The 19,536-nt window shown below is 44.3% G+C and overlaps 1 protein-coding gene across 3 annotated transcripts; it reads left to right on the forward strand.

The window, feature by feature from the left end:
* Nucleotides 1-163: 163 nt before the first annotated feature.
* CUNH1orf116 (chromosome unknown C1orf116 homolog) lies at nucleotides 164-17,646 on the forward strand. 3 transcript variants are annotated; one of them, XM_021003065.2, is made up of 4 exons: nucleotides 164-237; nucleotides 7,154-7,341; nucleotides 12,346-12,508; nucleotides 14,119-17,646. In XM_021003065.2, the coding sequence occupies exons 2-4, from the start codon at nucleotides 7,237-7,239 to the stop codon at nucleotides 15,669-15,671; spliced, it is 1,821 nt and encodes a 606-aa protein (XP_020858724.1). In that variant the 5' UTR covers nucleotides 164-237; nucleotides 7,154-7,236; the 3' UTR covers nucleotides 15,672-17,646. The 3 variants fall into 3 exon arrangements, with proteins under 3 accessions (XP_020858724.1, XP_020858723.1, XP_078012481.1); XM_021003064.2 differs by lacking the exon at nucleotides 164-237 and adding an exon at nucleotides 267-371 and having other exon boundaries at nucleotides 7,159-7,341; XM_078156355.1 differs by lacking the exon at nucleotides 164-237 and adding an exon at nucleotides 283-371.
* The last annotated feature ends 1,890 nt before the right edge of the window (nucleotides 17,647-19,536 follow it).

Here is a 19,536-nt window from a genome sequence, read left to right on the forward strand (position 1 = left end):
TAATGGTGCTCCTCCTCCCAGGCTTTTCTCTTCAAAGGGTTCCCTAATTGGTTTTCAGAGATGGGTTGGTAATGAGATGATTGGTCAATTTCCTGAAAGCCCGCCCTGCCCCCATCCTTCTCTTGCCTTCTCCAGGGTAACAGCTGGAATGAGAAATTGGGAGAGAAGATTGGGATTGGCTGAAAGTCAGAGGCAGGGTGGGGTCAGGCGGGACAGATGAAGCATTTACCTGTCCAGGTAAGTCAGGAAGAGGTCAAAAGAAGTAGGAAACTGTAGGAGGCAGGGCAATTGTTCTCTGTCTCCGTCTTTGCCCTTTAGATAAAAGGGCTATTCTATTCTTTTCTACTCTTCTGACCATCCACCCAGTAAAGGTGAGTTTATCGCTAGTGAATTCTTGTTTACTCAGTTGCTAAAAGAGGGTCTTCAGATGTAGGAAATCTGGGCTTCTAAGTCCCTGGTGTCTCTCTTTTCCCAGCCAGACTCAGAATGGGAAGTCAAAGGCTCTCTTTGCCTTATTATTCTGAATTTGAAACCTGGAATTGGGGTAAGATTTGTTTTGAAAATCTGGGCCAGGATGTACATCTTCTAGTTGTTTCTGTGTTGGGGCTTGGGTGAGGCAAGCAAACTTTCTGTGAAAGTTAGGGAGCAATGAACAGGTATTGAAACTTCCTTCTATGAACAGTTAAACTCAAGCAGTGATCAGTGGAGGAGGAAGCAGGAGAATTTTCCTAGCAGACCGAAGTACCACCCTCCAGAGTATACCATGGTAGATATTTAACTCAGGGCTCTTTTCTCTCTTTATCACCTAATGGGGCCATGTTTATTGAAATGAGGGGTGCAGCAAGGATAAGTGTGTGCATGTAAGTGGGTGTGGTTCTGATTCTGGAGCTGTCTGGGTGTTGTGAGTGGCATGTGAGCTGTGTAAGGAGGGTATGTATTCATTTGGGGGTAATGGCAAAGAACGTGTGTCAGCACATGTTGGCTTAACAGGGGTCTGACAAGGTGCTCTAAAAATTCCTTCAGTAATGACTGTCCCTCCTTCCCATAGATGCAAATCTAGGCTTGTTCAGATGCAACTCCGTGCTTTGGTCCAACTGTCATGAATGGTGATAAGATACAATAGAAACTTCCTGGACCGATAGGACCCTGCCGAGCTTTGAGGGGGGAGGGAACAAAAGTATTAACCTGGTAGCTGTAGCAGAAATCTACCTTGTCTGGTCTAAATGGGGGTGGCATTCCTCTTACTTTCTCAGCCCTGAGAGATCAGGCTCTGATCCCTGTAGGGTAGTGTTTGTGGTGGAAGCCCACCAAGACTCAGGCAGGTTTGATCTTTTTCTTGTCTCCCCATCTATTCTTCTATCCTCAATTGTCTAGCTGGAGGCTATGTGCAAAGCAGATTTCAGTGTACAAGGAAGGATTTAAAGGTTGGAGTCTCCAGTTATATAGCATGCATGCTAAGGTTCCTTTGTTTCTCTATGTGTCTGTCACCAGGGGGTGGGGGAGACATCAAACTTGGACTTTTAAGGTGATACTGCCACGGACACTCCTTTTAGCTCCATTGCCGATCACCGTTCTCACTGCCCTGGGCAGGTAGGCCCTCTCACTCACCTGCTAAGGCTCCACCCTTGAGCTACCCTTCATTCTTGGCAGGAGACTGATCACAAACAATAACAGTGGGTAGTGTCTGACAAAGGTCTCTCTATTTAGCAAGAGATCCCTCCTACTCCTTCTGCCCAGCCTCTTCCTCCCACTCTCTCCTCCCCTATAAGGATTTTAAAAGTAGGTTATGACTTTGCCTAAGCACATAAACCTACACACTCAAATGCATAAACAGACACTAGTACATATGCACCCTTTCCCAGGTTATTTGGGTTATCCCAAATTCCATTACCTGGAGCTGATTTCTGGGCAACAGGAAATAGAGGAATAGAGGTATCTGGTTTGTGAGCACCTGAAAAGCTGTTCTTGGTGAGTGGGGCGATTGGCTGTCTCTTGGAGTATATTAGGAGAATATGGTGGTGGTGGTGGTGGTGGTGAAGGGGAGGTTGATGAACAGCTAATACCATGGGTATACGGCATATTATAGAAGAGTGGTCATCAGGATATTTTTTCTGGAAGCAGAGGGGTTGGGAAATGCTTCCTGTAGAAGGGAGGATTTTGGGTGGAAATTGAAGGAAGCCAGGAGATAAGGGCTGAAGAGGAACAGAGAGCATTCTGCCCTCTAAAGGCCTAGGACTGGAATGGAGCCATTTCTCCTTTCCCCTCTTGAGATGCCTGTGCTCCATATGCCAAATATTTATTGACTTTTCCCTAAGCCTTGGCTGGTACAAATACAGTGGTTAATATTTAATGTTCCTCTGGGGTGGCTACAGATTCTATAGAGCTTTTAACCCTATAAGCAACATGGCATAGAGGATGAGAGCTAGTCTCAAGTTAGAAATACCAGAGTTCAGACCAGCCTCTGCCACATGCTGCTGGTGTGGCCCTGGGCAAGTTACAGTCTCTCCGTGTTCTAGGCAGCTGTCTAAGGCCATAAGCTGCAGAGAAAGCACAGATCTGTGTGCCTTCTTTGGTAGATGAAGTTCCTCACCAAGTGCTCCGTATACTCATGAAATCTCAGGTCTAGTCAAACACCAACCCTCTACCCCAAATATCAAAACCAAAACCAAAAAAAAAACAATCAAAAAGTAAAAAGCAAAAACAAAAATACTCAAACCTGCTCCTCTCTAAGTCTACCAGGGCAGCCAGGGGTTAAAAAAATACCACCTGCTTGAGCTTTTTTCACTGGAAGTGTTTAGACTGTTTCTTGGGCCCCTTATCAAGCAAGAATGCCTCTAGTTTCGAGAATTCTCTGAACCAGCCCCTAGTTTCAGGGTTGTAAATCCATCCAGCAGAAGTAGGGCACCTCAGCTAAGGTGGGTCAGAGGGGGAGGAGGCAGAGGGGACTGTTTCATAAAAGCCTTCTCAATGTCAAAGGGGTAGGGGAGGGTTGATTAGAAATACCTTAGCATTCAATCAGGTTTAGGTTCACCCTTTTGGCATGTATGAGACTTAGGGAGTAGGGGAAAGACTGACCTTGGTGAAGGTATCTTCTGGTTTACTTCTTGAGGACCCCCTCCCCATTTCTTGGGCATAAATTTGACTTGAGGCAAGAAACGAGACCAGGTTACATTCTGGGATCTGTCCCAGGACTGAGACTCTAAAAGCAGAGGAGACCTTTGTCCACGGGTCTTTGACATCCATTGGTGTGCATGACAGAGGATATAGATACTGAGAAAAGGTCAATTTTGAGAAAGGTGCCTCTGTGGAAGCAACGAGTTAGGTCCTATGTGACTGAATTTTAGAGGTCAGAATGGTGGAAGCAGTGCATGCTCCACCATACTCTGAGATACAGAATTCCTCAGAATAAGACACTGCATCTCCCACTCCAGACATTTTCACTCGATGTTCCTCATGTCTGGAATGCCCTCCCTCCTCATTTCTTGTTTCCTGGCTTCCCTTGATTCATTCAAGTTCCATCTAAAATCCTGCCTCCTATTGGAAGCCTTTCCCATCTCTCATAATTCTACTGCCTTTCTTCTGTTGGTCATTTACAATTTATATAAAATTGTTTGCATTTTGTTTTACTCACCAAACTGAGCTCCTTAAGGGTAGGGACTGCCTTTTACCTTTTTATTTGTAACCTCAGCCTTAACATAGTGCCTGGCACAAAGTAACCACTTAATACATGCATATTGATTGATAGAATACCCTTAGTGACTAGTCTTTTTGTATCTGGTGAGAGAAGGCTCTTTGTCTGAGTTTGTGCCACGCCAAAAAAAAAAAAAAGGAAATAGTTTAAATGACCTTTTGATCTGTTATAGATACTTTGTATGTGTTTCACTGGAAACCTTCCATCTTAATTCAAGAAATGCAGTCTAATACTAGTTAACTATCCAAAGTTACACAATTATTAAATATTAAAATGGCAGAGACCTTAGGAGGTATTTTATTCTGGCCAGTTCTTTGTGCCTCAGTTTCCACATCTGTTAAATGAAGAAATGTGACTTGCCCAAGGTCACACAGCTAGTTAGTGAACTAATGCTCTTAACTTCTAGCCCCTGCCTTCTCTACAATGCTCTGTGATGCCACTATTTTACAGGGGAGGATTTTGAGGCCAAGTATAGCTTATCACCCAGTTCACTGAGCCATGTTAGTTCTCTTTTATTTATTTGTGTTGTTGTCGTTCAGTTGTTTTTAGTCATGTCTAACTCTTCGTGACCCCATTTGGGGTTTTCTTGGCAAAGATACTGGAGTAGATTGCCATTTTCTTCTCCAGCTCATTTTACAGATGAGGTAAGTGAGGCAAGCAGGGTTAAGTGACTTGCCCAGGGTCACACAGCTAGTAAGTGTGTGAGGCTGGATTTAAACTTGGGAAAAGGAGTCTTCCTGACTGAGCCTGGAATCTGAGGCCTCCATTGAGCCACCTTTATTTATGGTATATTCTAAAGACCTAAGAAAGATGTGAAAAATAAGCTTGCCAGCAGAAAGGGTCAAAGCTTCTGACTAGTAAGAATCTCCTGACAGTTCAGGCTGGGACTCTGGAATGGACATTCATGGAATTCTCTCCACAGACATTTACTGAGCACTTACCACACTACATGCTGTCCTAGAGACAGTATATTGTAGTGAAGAGAGTCTTAGATTTGGGGTCAGAAGACCTGGATTCAAAGCCCAGATTTCCTGACTCCCTGTGCTCTCTTGGATAGAGCACTTCACGCACCTCAATTATGTATCAGTTTACATATTTGTAGAGTAAAGGGATTGAAGCAGGTGATCTCCAAGGTCTGCTCCAAATACCTTGATATTTGATCATGGTTTTTGTAAAAATTAATTCAACATGCATTTATTAAGTATCCACTGCTCTATATGAAGGGGCAGCTAGGTAGCATACTATAGGTAACACAGATATAGTGCTGAGCCTATATGAGACAGAAAGACTTATTTCTCTGATTTCAAATGTGGCCTCAAGATACTTGCTAGCTGTGTGACCCTGGACAAGTCACTGTACTCTGTTTGCCTCAGTTTCCTCATCTGTCAAATGAGCTGGAGAAGGAAATGGCAAACCACTCCAGTATCTTTACCAAGAAAACCCCCAAATAGGGTCATGAAAAGTACATGACTGAAAAATAACTGAGCAACAATAAGTGGGTGTGAAAAGCACTGTGCTCACGATACCAGGACAAAAATGAACCGTTCCCTTTCCTCAAAGTGCTTATATTCTCCAGATGGGGATACAACATGTAAACATACAAGGTCATTGGAGGAGGGAGAAGGACACTGGCAGCTTTGGCAATGGGTTTGAAATCCATTCCCTGGGGGAGGCTGGCTTGGTGTGGGGAAAAGGGTAGGGGGCTGTTTAGCTTCACTTCTGAAAGGTGTGGCCAGCCTCACTGCTGAATTCCATCCTCTCCTTCTGCTTCTTTCATGTTCCTATTTCCCTAAACCACATGGCTGCCAGCTTCTGCTTGATGAAGTCTCCAGGTGGTGAGCAACTGTTTTCTTGATCCATGTTTACACCTCCGATTCCAGTTTCAACTCCTCCTCAGTGAGGTATTGGCGTTGGACTTTTTCATTGATACCTGAGGTCCACCCTCTCCCCATCACCCCGTCCCCCATCCCTGACAGGTCCAGGAACCTCATGTGCTTCAGAGATGCCTGGCCAGTGCTCTTCACCCCACCCTGCCCCACCTAATGTCAAATACCTCCTCCCAGCTCTGTGTGACTTGTAAGCTGACTCACTTTGCTTAGTCCAAACTTGACTTCGGCACTGGCAACTGAACTTGGCAGGCATTCCCTCCAGTCCCTAAGGCCGAGTTTTCAAAGTAGAGCCCATCCCCACCCCCCCGGAAATTTACTAAGAGTTTTGGTGGGTGGCAGGAAAAGAGAAATGATAGGTATATAATTTTATGTTCCCCCTAGTCCATTACAGTCAGGAGTTAAAGCACTGAATTGGGTCCCCATCCTACCTTGGCCCCAGTGTTGCTTTGTGACCTTGAACAGATCACTTAGCCTCTGTTAGTTCTCAGTTTTTGGTATTATAGGAAGGTCACCTCAGTCCTCCCATAGTACGCTTAGGTTGTTTGCCTATGTGAAAGGAAATCTTTTGAGAAGAAAGGTGCCATTTTAACTCTAACATAATAATAATGACGATGATAGTTCACATTTACATGGTGCTTTGAGGTTTGAAAAGTACTTTCTATACATGTTAAATCTCTTTTGTGCTCATTGGAACCCTGTGAGGTAGCTGCTGTCATTATTTCTGCTCCACTGATGAGGAAAACCACTCAGAGTCACGAAATTAGTGTCTGTTGGGCAAGTGAAAATAAGGGATGGGGTGAAAGAGCAAAGGGTTTGCTTTGTTGCCCACTAAAGCTCCAAAGGCTGAGGCTGTGCAAGAGATATGGTCTGTCTTGTATTCATTCTTTAGAGTCATCACTCTTATATACCAGCATATTTCTTTCCTATTCCCTAACTACTCCAGTCTCTGTAACTTCCTTCAGCAACCAATAGCATGAAGTCCAAAAAGAAAGGGTACCTCCCTAACAAAAGGAATTTTGGTCAAACGTTCTGATGGGAAAGAATGGAGTATGGTAAATGTAATGAAAGTAATGAAACCTTTTTTTTTTAATGCCCAGAAAAGAAATATTGAGGATGCAGTGTGAATGATACCTGTTGTCGTATATTTGAAAAGCTGTCCTGTCGAAGGATTGGCCTGATTCTGCTTGGCTCAGGGGGAGATGGGCACAATGGGTGGAAGCTATAGAAAGCCAGATTTTGGCTTTTTGTAAGGGAAACCTTGGCCTAAATTGAATGGACTATTTTGGGAGGAAGGAGCCTTGGCTGAGAGGCCTGCTACTCAAGGAATTCCTGTTCAAGTATTGGGTGGATTTAGATAACTTCTGAGGTCCCTTTCAGCTCTTGAGCTTCTGTGATTCTGAATGGGTCTGCCTCTCTACCACTGCCTCCTGCTTCCACAGAGGCAAATGGCCGAGTTCCTCTTGTGGATCCCTTTCTAATTCTTTGCTTGGTGACTCCAGGAGCCATGCCACATGGCTGAGGCACAGGGCAGAGGCCTTGGTTCAAAGTGGCTGTGATTCTTCTCTCTTTTCAGGCCAGGCCTGGGACATTCTCCGCTTCCCTTCGCTTCTCTCTCTGGGAGCCCCTTTCACCGCCTCCTGTGTCTTGTTTCGGGTGATGCCTGAAAGGGAGCTGTGGCCAGAGGGCCCTGGCACGGAACCCGTGACCCACATTGGCAGCTGTGACAGCATGACGAGCATCAACTCCACTCACTCGGGATTTGTACGTACGGCCTCCCTTGACCCTCCCCATCCCTGCTTTGGCTCCCTCAGCCCCATCTCTGCACAGCTGCTCTGTAACCACTCCTGCTTCTGCTCTGTCATCCTCATCCTTGCCCTCTGTGGCTTTTCCTTTGGTGTTCTGGCTGGGGAATTAATCATGCCACCATGCTTTCTTCAGTTCACCTTTTATTTAGTAGAAAACAGGGCAGTACAGCCTTAGAGGGAAGTGGGATAGAGTGGGGTAAACGAGGGAAGCCTTTGTTTCCCTCCCTTTCATTTAGCAGTGGGAGAGGAAACATCACTTAGTTAGAGGACATTAGAATTATATGGGACCTTAGAGAAATAACAATAATAATTATTATTATATCTAACCATAGCACTTTAAGGTTGGCAAAATCTTTGACATGTTATTTCATATGATGCACACAATACTCCCATGAGAAAGATGCAATGATTATCCCTATTTTACAGTTAAGAAATGTGAGACAGATATAGGTTAACTGACTTGCCCTGGGTCATACAACTAGTAATTGCCTAAGGCAAACTCAGGTCTTCCTGACTCCAAGTCCAACACTCTGTCCACTGTACCACCTAGTAGCTTAGACCAACCTTTTCGTTACATGAGTTAATTGAGATTAGGTAACCCACCCAAGATCACACAGCTATTAAGAGTCAGAGCGGGGACTAGAAAGCATGTTTGCTGACTCCCAGTCAGGTACTTTCTGCACTAGGTTAGGTTGCCCAAAACCCCCAAAATTCTGCCTAGAGACTCTGGGTTCATAGAACATCATTCTACTTGCTTTCTTAAGGCCTTCCCACTCCATGTGGAAACTTGAAGTCAGCTTTCAGAAACTCAGGTGCACCTGGGGAATTCTGCAGTGAGAGGTCTATTCTTGGCAGGAGCCATGTTGAGCTAGAGTGTCTGTAGGGGACTCAAAGTCTATCTAATGAAGACATTGCTGGCAATATACCACCAGTGGAAAGTTTTCTAGCAAAGCACCTGGATGGTGGAAGGATGAAAGTCTTTTGTCTCTTTGTAGCCTGGAGAATTTAGATTATATCTTTGAAAGAACTTCCTGACAGAGAAGGTAAAAAGAAAGAACTGAAATGGGTGACTAAGGGTAACTGTCAAATATCATTCCCTGAGAGCTTTTGTCCTTCTTCCAGAGACAGTGGAGTTCTGGAGGTAGACACGACATGATCTCTTCACCTTCCTTCTATACTAAAGATTCTTTGTCCTTTGCAAGAATTACTTTTTAGTATCTCTAGGTGTAAAAGGTAGGCAACTAGGTAGCTCAGTGGACAGAGTACTGTGCCTGGAGTCAGAAAAACCTGAGTTCAAATCTGTCCTCAGACACTTACTAGCAGTGTGACCCTTGGCAAGTCTTTAACCCTGTTTGCCTCAGTTTCCTCATCATAAAAATGAGCTGGAGAAGGAAATGGCAAACCACTCCAGTATCTTTGCCAAGAAAACCCCAAATGGGGTCATGAAGAGTCAGACATGACTGAAAACAAGTGAACAAGGTGTAAAAGAAATGAGTCACAAGTAGAACATATAAATTCTCAGTAACCCCCAAAATAAGTGCTCAAATGCATCAAAGAGAGAAGCGAGAATAAGCTTAATGACAACAGCATCCTTCTATGGACCCTGCTATGTTTTGTATGTTTTATTTTTTAAAATATGTCTGAAAGGGATTATTGAATCTTAAAGATGGAAGGGACTTTGGAGACTGTTTGGTTCAATCCCCTCATATTACGGAGGAGAATGAGACTCATGAGGATAATTTTCTAGTTTAATTTTGTCTGTATAATAAATTAGGAAAAAATAGCGCACACACACACACACACACACACATTTCCCAGAGCAGATAATCCCAAGTAATGTCTACTAGGTCATAGAACATATTTTGAAAAGGGAGAAGGATTACAGCAGGTGAATCTTTTTACTTCTGCTTTGTTGAAGAGAGAAACCATGGTGTAATGGTATACAGAGAGCTCACTTTGGAGCTAGCCTTAAATGGTACCTCGGATGTACCAGCTGTGTAGCTTGAGCAAATCACTTAACCTTGTGCCCTGGGCAATTCTTTGAGACTTACAAATTGCTGAAAAGGTGCTGACCTACATTGGTACAGGGAGTTTCTCACCTGGGAGTTTCCTATACCTGTGCAGTCACAGGTCCAGCCCCTATCTTTAACCCTTTCTTAAAGTTAATATGAATAAGCAAGAATGGACATAGCAGGAAGAGGTCTGAGAATTCACTGAATCTCTGAATTCATTCATCTCTAATTGACTAAACATCAGCCAAAGTGAATTATCCACCAGGCAGATGAGAGTTGGTCCATCCTTGGCATGAAAGGAGATACCTTTTCTTTTTGGACTTCCTGCTGTTGGTTGCTGAAGGAAGTTAGGAGACCAGAGTGGTTAGGGGCCTACAGACTGTATTTGGGTGAGCTAGCAACCTGTTCTACTTTGCACCCCAACACTAACTTTTCTACCAACCCACAAGGACCTGTATGTAGGAAGAGCCAATAGAGTTAGCAAACTCTGTGCATTTTTGTTTTCTATCTTTAATATTTGAAGGGCAGGTAAATAGGTGGAGGAAACCACCCCTCCCCCAGGGGATTGTTGGTGCCTGGCCTCAAGGCCACCCAGCTCTGTAGTTTCCAGGTCTCTTCAGGCTTTAGTGGGAGAAGAAGGAGAAATTAAGAGTGCTCTGAGGTTTGCAAATCACTTTACAAATGTCTCATTTTATGTTCTCAAAAACTGCAGGAACCTTCCTTTTACAGATGAGGAAACTGAAGCAGAGATAGGTTAAATGCCTTGCCCAGGATCACACAACTACTAAGTGTCTGAGGCTGGGTTTGAACTTGGGTCTTCCTGACTCCACATCCTGAGCTCTCACCACTAAACCACCTACTGCCTGACTTAATTAGAAGTCTTGGGGAACTGATGCCCCGGTCTCCTGTTATTATTCTTCTACTTGTTACTTTCTTCCAAATACCCCCAAATGTTTTTTGTCTCTAGTCAAATCCCACTCATATCTGGAGTCCCTACTTTGTGAACGATCACTGAAATATCGTCCAGTTTGGGAGAGATAGGTGGCACAGTGTTTGCCAGGTCTGGAGTCAGGAAGACCTGAATTCAAATCTGGCCAGGTACTTACTAGCTGTGTAATCCTGGACAAGTCACTTAATTCCGTTTGCCTCAGTTTGGTAAATTGTAAATTGTAGAATGAGTTGGAGAAGGAAATGGCAAATTGCTCTAGTATCTTTGCCAAGAAAACTTCAAATGGGGTCATGGAAAGTCAAACACAACTAAAACACTGAACAGCATTATCTGGCTTCCTCTTCTCTGATTTCCTACTTGAATTCTTGTCTTCTCTCATTAGTTGGTGAGTGTTTAGGAAACATGGCTTCATTGTCTCAGCCAAATATCATGAGGTCAGCTTTTCTAAGGGAAGGGGAAGTGTATGGTAATAAGCATTTATTTGGTGCCTACTGTGTGCCAGGCACTGGCACCAAGTGCTCTTTTACAAATATTTCATTTGATTCTCACAATAACTGAGGGAGGTAGGTGCTATTATCCCTATTTTTAACAGTTGAGGAAACTGAGGCAAACAGAAGCTGACTTACCTAGAGTTACATAGCTAGTAAGTGTCTGAGGCCAGGTCTTCCAGGCTCTAGGCCCAGCTCTCTCTATTCATTGCTCCACTAACTGCTTACAAATCCTTGGTGTAATGAATTTCAAAGACAAGGATAAATAACTTATCTATATTTTTACTCCCTATCCCTATCACCACGGATAATCAAGTTAGCTATAGTTTACATCTGTCCTTATATTGTCCTTGGTAGGAATGAAATAAAATATATAAAAACATTAAAAATATATATGTATTGTGAGCTAGAGAATCATCAACAAGCATGAATGTTTGCATATACCAAAGCCAGAAAAAGAAATTATGAATCTATTTCTAATCTACAACTTGTTTTTTTCTACCACATTTATGTATGTATGTATGTGTGTGTATATATATATATGTATATATACACATATATATATATATATATATATATAAAATGCATTTATCTATATGCATATATGTGTCCATCTTGTCCTGCTTTTCTTTATTCCATTTGAACCTCCTTCTTTTCTCTTTTGGATATTTTAAAAGTCCTTGAGAAAGTACTTTGTAACAGGAAAATCACTATGCAAGCCAAAGTATTATTCTTGTCTTTACATTTATTGCTGGGGGAAAACATAGAATGTAAAAGATTTACTGACACCATTGCTAAGGGAACAAGGATTAAAATCTTTATTTTTTTTTTCTGATTTCCAGTCCTTTACACTAACTAATAGACCCCAGAACTTGGAGGGAAGGTCATTTGTTTTTTATTTAACAAAAATTATTAGCCATCTATCCTATGCAGAGACTAGGCTGGATAAGCTTACAGTTTAGCAGGGCCAACATTTCATACAGAGATAGCTTTCATATTCAATATTTTACAAGTACAGTAGAATTGAAAAACAAAGTATTATTTGAGGTTCAAGGGGGAAAGTCAGTATGGAGGGGAGGGAGAAGAAAGTTCAGGGACAGTTTCATGGAGGAGGGAGCACCTGAACTGGGCTTTAAGGGAGTAGGAATCTAACAGGTGGTGATGATGAGGGAAGGATAAGCATTCCAGATATTGGAAATGAGGTGTGCAAAGACATAGAGGTGGGAAGTTACAACCTCTGCATGTTTGGTAGATCACAGTATCACAGGGAACTGTTTCTCTGGTGATCCCTTTCCTGGTGCCCAAGGGTTGAGAGAACAGCCTGAGCGGGTTGATCCAGGTTGGTAGAGAGGTACTGTGGGTTCCATTTCCAGCTCTTCAGCATTCCTTCCACAGAGGGAGCAGGACAGGGCGGTGCTTGGTCCCTGTCAGTTTCTGCAGATCTAATTTTCACATTGCCCCCTCTTTCCCTAAACCAACTTTTTTTTCAATTATCCTTTGGTGGCTTACAGAGTGACAACAGCTACGACTTCCTATCAGCAGAAGAAAAAGAGTGTCTACTTTTCCTGGAAGAGACCATTGGGTCCTTAGACAAGGAGGCTGACAGTGGCCTCTCTACTGACGAATCTGAGCCAGCCACACCCCAGGGCCCAAGGACACAGCCTGCTCTCCAGGGTAAGAATGTTGGGTACCTCTTAAAAGTACAACCTTAAAAGTCAGTAGATCTCACTAACCATTTTCAACAGCCTGCCCTTTGTCTAGTTCTCAGTTCAATGAATATTTATGGAGTGCCTGCTATGTGTAAAGCACCATACTTAATAAATGAATAAGGCACAGACCCTGCCCTCAAGGATCATATTGGGAGATAAGACCCATCCATGAAATAATGAAGTATCCCAGAGAGGTACACACAAGTTGCCACAAGGGTTGAAGGAAGGGATGGGATGTGGGCAGAGAACTAAAGTCAATCCAGATTGTTCATTTCTCCCTTGGTCCAAATATTGACTCGTTGTAGGTCAGTGGGGGATGAGCTCTTTATAAGTCAACTTAAGAAGATCTCTCTCCTTCTTCCCTCCTTCCTTCTCTCCGTCTTCCTTTTCCCCTCTCCTCCTCTTCTGCTCTATCCCTTTTCCTCTCTTCCCTTCTCCCTTGCTGGGCTGGGTGAGACAAGAAGCAAAAAGGTTGACTTGTATTTGTCCTGCCCATGAGGAAATCTTCAAGAGACCAAGCCTATGAAAGAGAGAGGAATGAAGGGGTGGATAGGAGGTACTGGGGAAACTATCAGTCTGGGTTGGCTAAGCTAATCTCAGGGGCCCAGAGCATGAAGCTGTGGGAGATATGGAGAAGAGAAGGGAGGGGCAGAGGGGCTAAGGCCCATTTTTTATGTAATCTGTTGTGGGAGATGCTTTGACAACATAAGTTTGGGGCGTGGGGCAGGGTTGATGTACTTGTGGGCAGTAGAATACTTCTGTTCCTAGCATAGAGTGTCTAGGCCCTAGCACAGCACAAGAGTAGGGTTTCCTTTGAGGGATCAAAGCTATTTCTCTGACAGTTTCTAAGGTTTAAGCTCTATGTATTGCTGGACTCAAAACTAAACCCACAGTCATGAGACTTCCTTTTCTGAGTTCGGTTGAGCTATATGCCCAGTTGGCAAGGAGAGGAAAAGAGAGGCCATGCCAGTCCTTTAAGTTAACCTGTGGTTTTGCACAACTGTTAAGATGTCCATGGGGAATGGGCAAGACTTCTTTGGAGGTAGAAAGGTTAGGTCGTATATCCCAGAAGGGTCTGAGCCATCTGGAAACTCTGGGGGTAGCAGCAGAAAGGAATCTTCCTTGTCTGTCTCCATCCTCAGTTCATCACAATGGGAGTGGGGGAGAGCTTCCCCATGGCCAAGAGACTGATCTGGGACTGGACCTCCTCCCATTTCTTCCTTCTTCTGTAAAAGATTAATCCCTGGGCTATAGTATGCATATTTGTTAGAAGGTTGGGTTTTTTTTTTCTTTCCCAAGTGATGTGGAATAGAGAAAAAAATAAATATTAATTGGAAAAAAACCCATAAATTTAATTTTAAAAAAGAAAGAAAATCTTCTGATCTGAGTCATGCAACTGCATAGGGAAGAATGCCTGTCCCCTTTAACAAGAGAGAGAAATGATCAGTCATTTATTTGGAGTTCAGGGTTCAGTGCAGAGGTTGTTGGGAATGTTTGTTTCCTCTCTAGCAGGATTCTCATTTTTGTTTGCCTCCTCTCTGTACATCCCTGCTCCCTCTTACCTCCTCACTGCAGGCTCTCCAGAGGAAAGACTGACTCAGGAGGGATCAGAGCAGAAGAGGGATATTCAATCCAGTCTGACCCATCTTCGGCAAGCCCAAGAGCTGGGCCTTAAGTCTGGATCCCACAGCCTTCCCCGGAACATCCATATTAGCAGGGACCAGAGCCTTAGAGAGGGCTCCACCTGTCTCTCTAGTCAGTCTGAAGGACATATCCCTAAAGGGCTTGTGTCAACACCTTTGCAAAACAGAGGCAGCAGTGTGGCCCCACCTGTCTCTCCAGGGACACCTTCTGAATTAGCGGAGGTACTCATACCCCCACCAGAGGCTTTCCGGGACACTTACCAGAAGCAAGGTACTAGAGGGAGCCTCTCCCTTAAAGAGAAGACAAAGCCAGGTCAAGGAAACTTGCCCTGGCCCCACTCGGCACCTGACACCCAGAAGAAAGAAGCATTTTTGAAGAATATGTCCCAAAGAACCAGTGAGAAGAACTTGGAAGGGGTCTCAAGGCAGCCTGGGCTGCCTCCGACTCTGCCTTCTGAAAACCGGGGATCTGAAGACTTTCCCCTCCCGGCAGGAGATGATAAGGGTACTAAATTTCCTCCCCCAACAGCTCCCAAGTCCCGCAAACTTCCCCCCAATATTATACTGAAGACCAGTCGCAGTAACTTTCCTAGTGACCCTCAGAACCGGTTCTCTCACCGTTCTCAAGCTACCCCAAGAGAAGCGACTCTGGAGCGTGCTGGTTCTGTAGCCTCTGGGCTCCAGGAGCAGAGGCGAGCCAGGCGAGAGGCACTAGAGAAGTTAGGACTCCCCCAAGACCACAATGATGAACCCAACCTCCATTTGGCCAAGTCTGGGAGCATTCTCAGGTCTAAGCAATCACCAGCTCAGGCTCCCACTCCAGACCCTGCTCCCATTCTGGCTCCTGCTCCAAGCCAGGCTCCTGCTCCAGTCCGGGCTTCAGTTCCAGCCCCTGCTCCTGCTCCAGTTTCTGCTTCTAGTGGAGTCCAGGCTCCAGTTTCATCTCAAGCTGTAGCTTCTGTTCCTGCTTCAGCTAAGGCTACAGGTCCTCCGTCCACACCCATCCCCATCCCCAAGCCCACAAAAGTCAGCAGCAGCCCCCCAACTCAATCAAGATCGGACTCCAGACTGGAGCTGAAGGAAGGCTCCATCCCTGGCCTTCGGCAGATGAACTTCAAGTCCAACACTCTGGAACGGTCAGGAGTGGGGCTGAGCAGTTACCTCTTAGCTGAAAAGCACAACCCACCCCAGACCAGCACTTCTCTGGGCAAGGTCCCTTTCTTGGACAGGATCTCGCCGAATGTTCTGCGCAACACCAGGCCCCGTCCAGCCTCTTTGGGTGGAGGGAAAGACTTTGCCAACATCCAGGTGGGCAAGCTGGCAGACCTAGAGCAGGAAAAGAGCTCCCAACGTTTCTCCTACCCAGGACAGAGCCGAGACAAGCTTCCCCGGCCTCCATGTGTCAGTGTTAAGATCACCCCCAAAGGCATTCCAGATGAGAACCGTCGGGAGGCCTTAAAGAAACTGGGCCTGCTGAAGGAGTAGACTCAGGGCTGCTGGGTGAGGAGAGGCATTAGACGCTCTCTAAGGACTCCTGGTTCTGCAGAGGGACTGGTGTGAAGGATATCCTTTGGATGTTTTCCCCTTTCTTTCTAGAGGGTTAGAAGTGGATGGTGAGGGGAGAGGAGAAGGAGAGGAGAGAGAAAGGAGAGATTCAGCCTTGAGCTTCGCAGAGGCTGTCAGTAAAGTTCCTAAGAAGCTGTCTTGTATGTGTGTGTGTGTGTGTGTGTGTGTGTGTGTGTGTGTGTGTGTGTGTGTTCTATAATAATATGAGATGGTATTATTAATACAGCAAGTCCCAAAAGTCTTAGTGCAGTTGTGAGTTTATGAAAGCTTAAGTTTAAGCTTATTAAACTGTGAGACTGCACTAAGACTTTTAGGACACATTGTATGTATTAGTCTGTATATATCATGGGGATATTTATATTACAATAGTAATAATTGCTCAGGACTCTGATCTTAAAGGAGGTGTCTCTCTACTTGCTGGCGTCCAGCTGGATGGGGAAGAAAAATATATAAGGGTGGTCAAGGTTGTTAAGAGGATAAGATATCAAGAAAGGCACTGGGTTGATGACTTCACTGACACAGGAAATGCCCACTACTAATGCAGGTCAGCATCTTCTGCCCTCTCTGCAACTTAGGAGCAGTGAGAGGTTCATTTTCCCAGGGTCACTAAGGCAGTTTGTGTCAGGTCTTTCTGTCTCTGAGGCAGCTTTTGGCTGTCTCCACCACGCCATCTCTCCAAAATGAGATAACTTTCATGAAAGTGCTTTTAAAAGAGTTCACAATCATAAAATGTAAATGTGGCTCTACTAGGATCTGGGCAGTGAGTTCATTCCTAAGCTGGGGCTCAGTGGTTGATGCTGTTGTACATTCTCTCCCCTCACCTGAGACCCCAAGATAAGTCCAACCACCTGATTGGGCAAAGGGACAGAGGAAGAGGCCAGATATCCATGTCTCACCTCTTTTCCCACTATCCCAGAGTATGGTTTGTTGCCATGAGGTCACCACCTGACCATACTTGTTCTGTATTGTGGGGTTGGGGATTGGGAGTGGGAGTGGGAGCAGGGAGGTCATTCTAGTCCCTGAGATGCTGCTTCTCACCATCCTTCTCTACCTACATATCCCCCTTTTGTGAGAGTCCGTGGTCCAGAGGCTTAGGCAGTAAAGTTCTCTTTTGTCCCAACCACTCCAAGTATCAGTGGGATGGCTCATCTTACACCTTTCTCATGCTGCACTTGGGGAGGCTAGAGTCTAGGACTGCCAGTGGCATCGGCCTTGCACTGGAGTGAAATACTTTCAGCCTGGTCCAGGTTTTCTTCAGAGCCATCAATCACTCCCTTAGGAGCATTTACAAATACCTTTAACTCCCTGAAGGTTAGGGAATGAGGATGTAAGGAGAGTAAACTCCCCTAGCAGAGCTGGGACATACAAAGGGCTTTATAGACAGAAGGAACTTTAGGAATCATCCCAGCCAACCCTATCATTTCATAAGACAGCTGAGGTCCAAAGAGGGTAAATAAGTTAACCAAGATCATACTGGGGCAGAGGTGTGACCAGAATGGAGATCTCCAGAATCCTAGACTAGTGTGCCTTCTACTTGGTTGGTTTTCCTTTGTTCTGGAAGAGGACACCTTCTACTATATAATGCTGCCTCTACTAACTAGGGATTATAGACACTCCTTTGCTTAAATGTGTGACCTTGGGTAAGGCTTTTAACCTCTGAAGCTTATTTTCCTCCTCTGTAAACCTGGGATCATGATATTTGTACTACCTACCTCACAGGGTTGTTGTGAGGTATAAATAAACTGACCTATGTAAATGAGAGCACTTTGTTAAGTGTAAAGCACTACATAAATACAAGCTGTTATTATTATTTTTATTATTCTGAGACGGTCAAAGAACTGAAAGATCATAAAGAACACTTGAGAAAGCAAAGATTAAATTTCATTTAGTATAATTTGTAGTGTTGTGTACATTATTGTATATGGATTGGTCTTGGGAATTGTTCATCCATATGTGGAACACATGGTAATGACATTAACAACAACATCCCATTCCTTGGAGATGCCAGATAACAGACAGTTGTCTGTAGTTTGTCATCCTTCATGCTCAAAGAGGACCAAAATGATATCACTATGTTGGAGTAAATGGACAGTGTGTCAGACTGTGGTCAATCAGAGGCTCCATCACAGATCGGACACAAATAGTCCATATTTGAGATTTGTAGGAAGGAGTGAAAGAGGAAATTTGGTGGAGATAAGAGGAGCTGCTTACAAACAGCATTTTGCCATAGTTGTATGTGGTTTGTCCTTTGTTCTCAAAGAGGACCATGACATCAGGGAGATGATGACGTGACTTGCAATTGAATTTGATTTGTGTGAGAGAGGGCTATGCAAAGTCACCAGCCTCACTTTCTCCTCCACAGCCATCTGGGTCCAGTAGCCAGATATAATCAGGATGACTGGAGATGGCCCAGGATGCAGGGGGAGACCTTTGCTTTTTTAAGCTAAAGTATTTTCTATTTCTCACTTTGAGTGCAGCAACACCCATTCAGTGAATGGGCCTCTTTAAGACGTGAGTCAAGGGATGGCTCCTTTAATTTAAAAAAAAAATCAAACTGGTGCTTGGTCAGGGACCTATTATTGTCCAATCAATGAGATCCAGAGTGAATTGGGTTTAATGCCATGGCCTTGGTTGGGAAAAGCTAAGCATGAACTAATTAGGTACTCTCAGATGAAATATGACCATCTTATTCACAACTTTGATCTGGTGGGGGTATCTAGATTTTCTCATTAAGCAAGAGTAGGTGGAGAAAAGCTGTTCCTGGAATTAGTGAATTTCTGTCTTATTTGGGAGTTTGTAGGATCATAAATTCGTTGAAATCACAGTCCAGGTTTATACCCCGATCCATTGACCCTGTATAGGACTTGGTCCTGGGACTAGTATGATTAGATTTTAGGAATTCCCATAGGATAAGGATAGAGAAAACCAAAACTGCTCTGTCCTCCTGGTGAGTGGAATGTGAGTATATTTTAGCTAATCAGTCTGAACCCTGCGTCAGAGCTCAACTAAGCCTTGAGCCTTTCTGCCACATCTCTAGCTAAGATGAAGATCCTACTATACTTTTACCTCCTAGGGATGTGGTTGAATTTAAAATGATTGCCTGTGATGTGCTCAGGGAACCCTTCTTTCCTCTGCTCCCATTTTATGTATGTGTATGTATGCCTATACCCACTACAGATCCTCTCCAGTATGCCTTGCTCCTGGACCATTGGAAGGAACCTTACAGTCTGGATAATCTCAGTTCCACAAGAGGTTCTGTAAAGAGAAGTCCCCTTTCAGTAGGAATACTCACACACAGTGGATTTGGGTTTGACCAGAATTACTATGTGTGTGTGTGTGTGTGTTTTATTACCACTGGTCCCATCACTTTTGTAGAGCAGTAAGCCCACATAAGATTTATTTTTTCTACTACATGCCCAATCAACTTATTAATCTATGATTTTTCCATGACAGTTTAATAATTATCTACATGAATCAGGCAATCTGAGCATAACTGGATACCCAGGCCCTTGGAAGTAATCTAGTAGGCAGCTACACTCCACTCCTCGGTTGTGTTTACGGGCAGAAATAGTGTGGGCTGGAGAGAAATGACTGGTTAAGTCCCCCCCTTCCTGGAACTGGGAGGGATAGTTTCCCTCCCAGGTCTTATCACAGGGTGCTCTTTCTATGTTTAGCAAAGGTGCAGAGGCCAGATATTGAGTTGAGGCCAATGATTATTTTCCGAGAGCTGGCTCCTATGAAAGATCTTGCCTCCCAGGCTCTTAATGGCTATTTCTTGCCCTGT

The sequence above is a fragment of the Phascolarctos cinereus genome, unplaced genomic scaffold, assembly GCF_003287225.1.
Source record: "Phascolarctos cinereus isolate Bilbo 61053 unplaced genomic scaffold, phaCin_HiC Scaffold_5;HRSCAF=322, whole genome shotgun sequence".
NCBI lineage: Eukaryota > Metazoa > Chordata > Mammalia > Diprotodontia > Phascolarctidae > Phascolarctos > Phascolarctos cinereus.